This window comes from Nicotiana sylvestris, chromosome 2 (genome assembly GCF_000393655.2).
Source record: "Nicotiana sylvestris chromosome 2, ASM39365v2, whole genome shotgun sequence".
NCBI lineage: Eukaryota > Viridiplantae > Streptophyta > Magnoliopsida > Solanales > Solanaceae > Nicotiana > Nicotiana sylvestris.
In genome coordinates this window covers 169,238,128-169,239,816 of record NC_091058.1, presented here as the reverse complement: position 1 = coordinate 169,239,816, position 1,689 = coordinate 169,238,128, and the positions used below count along the sequence as shown (strand labels likewise).

The 1,689-nt window shown below is 42.8% G+C and overlaps 1 protein-coding gene across 1 annotated transcript; it reads left to right on the top strand.

The window, feature by feature from the left end:
- Window positions 1-347: 347 nt before the first annotated feature.
- On the top strand, window positions 348-947 carry LOC138885954 (uncharacterized). Its single transcript, XM_070166966.1, has one exon. It carries the CDS (start codon window positions 348-350, stop codon window positions 945-947), a length of 600 nt encoding a protein of 199 aa, XP_070023067.1.
- The last annotated feature ends 742 nt before the right edge of the window (window positions 948-1,689 follow it).

The window sequence follows — 1,689 nt, the reverse complement described above, 5'->3', positions numbered from 1 at the left end:
AGTGGCAATAATCAAGGCTATTGGTGAGGTAAAAACCAAGGAGGGTGGAACAACAACAACAACCGGGGGTCGGGTTTTTAAAGGCCTCCGATGTTTCAACAACCGAGAAATCCACCTCCGTATCCTTCTCAGGGTCCGAATTCTTCCAACAATGAGATGGATCGAATAGAAAACATGTTCAAACAAATTATGGAGAAGAATGTCGGCTCCGATGCTCAATTAGCCTCTCACAACACTTCCATTCGCAATTTGGAAGTCAATTTGACAAAATCTCGCAAGCTTTGAACACTTGTCCTAAGGGGGCACTACCAAGTGATACGGTGGTAAACCCGAAGGGTGGGAACAACATGGGACATGACATGGCCGTGACTACAAGGAGTAGAAAAGGTGGGGTAACAACCGCCTCAAGTCAAAAGAAAATTATGGATGAGGAACAATTGGTACAAGAAGATGAGTTGCCAAGAAATAAAGTGCAAGCAAATGACGAGGTGAGAATTGATATTGATGACAATGTGGAGGAGACTCAAGAGGAAGTGAACCCGTCTAGGGAGCACATTGTGGACATACCAGAACCGGTATTGCCAAAGGCTAAGGCACCAATTCCATGGCCTCCGCCTCCATATCCTCAAAGGCTTTCCAAGCAAAATGGTGAGAACCAATTTAAAAAGTTCATTGACATGATGAAGAGTTTGTCTATTAACGTGCCGTTGGTTGAGGCCTTGGAAAAAATACCGGGATATGAAAAGTTTATGAAGGACTTGGACACCAAGAAGAGGTCGATGAATTGTGAGACTATAAAGATGACACATCAAGTGAGTGCAATTGTGCACTCAATGGCACCAAAATTGGAAGGTCTGAGGGCTTTCACAATCCCATGTACAATTGGAAGTTCCAACTTTTCCAAAGCTTTATGTGATCTTGGGACAAGTATCAATTTGATGCCCTAATTGGTGATCAAAACTTTGGGGATTGGGCAACCAAGACCCACATCTATGAGGTTGCAAATGGCAGATCATACAATGAAGAAACCTTTGGGTATTATTGATGATCTGTTGGTTTGTGTTGAAAATTTCTTCCTCCCAGCGGACTTTGTGGTTCTTGATTGTGAAGTGGACTATAAGGTGCCTATTATTTTGGGTAGATCATTCCTTGCTACAGGGAAGGCTCTTATTGATGTGGAAGCCGGTGAGCTCACTTTCCGGGTGGGTGATGAAAATGTGGTATTCCATGTGTGCAAATCTATGAGGCAACCGAATAGCAATGAAGTTTGTTCATTCCTGGATTTGGTAACTGATGTGATTATTGATGATGCTAGTGCCACAATGAATGTTGAGGATAATTTAGAAGCTGTTTTGCTCAACCATGATAATGATGAGGAGAAAAAAGGCTATGTGGAATGTGTGAATGCATTGCAAGGAATGGGGTTGTACACTTATGAACCCCGCAAGTTATCGTTAGATCTTGTAAACTGGAAGACTCCTCCAACAAAGCCCTCAACTGAGGAGCCTCCTACTTTGGAGTTAAAGCCATTGCCTCCACATCTTAGGTATGAATTCCTTGGCCCTTCTTCTACTTTACCAGTTATTCTTTCCTCTTGTTTGACTAACATATAGGTAAAGTCCATATTGGAGGTGCGACAAAGGAGGAAGAGAGCAATTGGATGGACATTGATGGATATCCGGGCATAAG

What these genes read in the sequence shown, in the direction of transcription:
- LOC138885954 (XM_070166966.1), top strand. Translation starts at nt 348, where the DNA reads ATGGGACATGACATGGCCGTGACTACAAGGAGTAGAAAAGGTGGGGTA.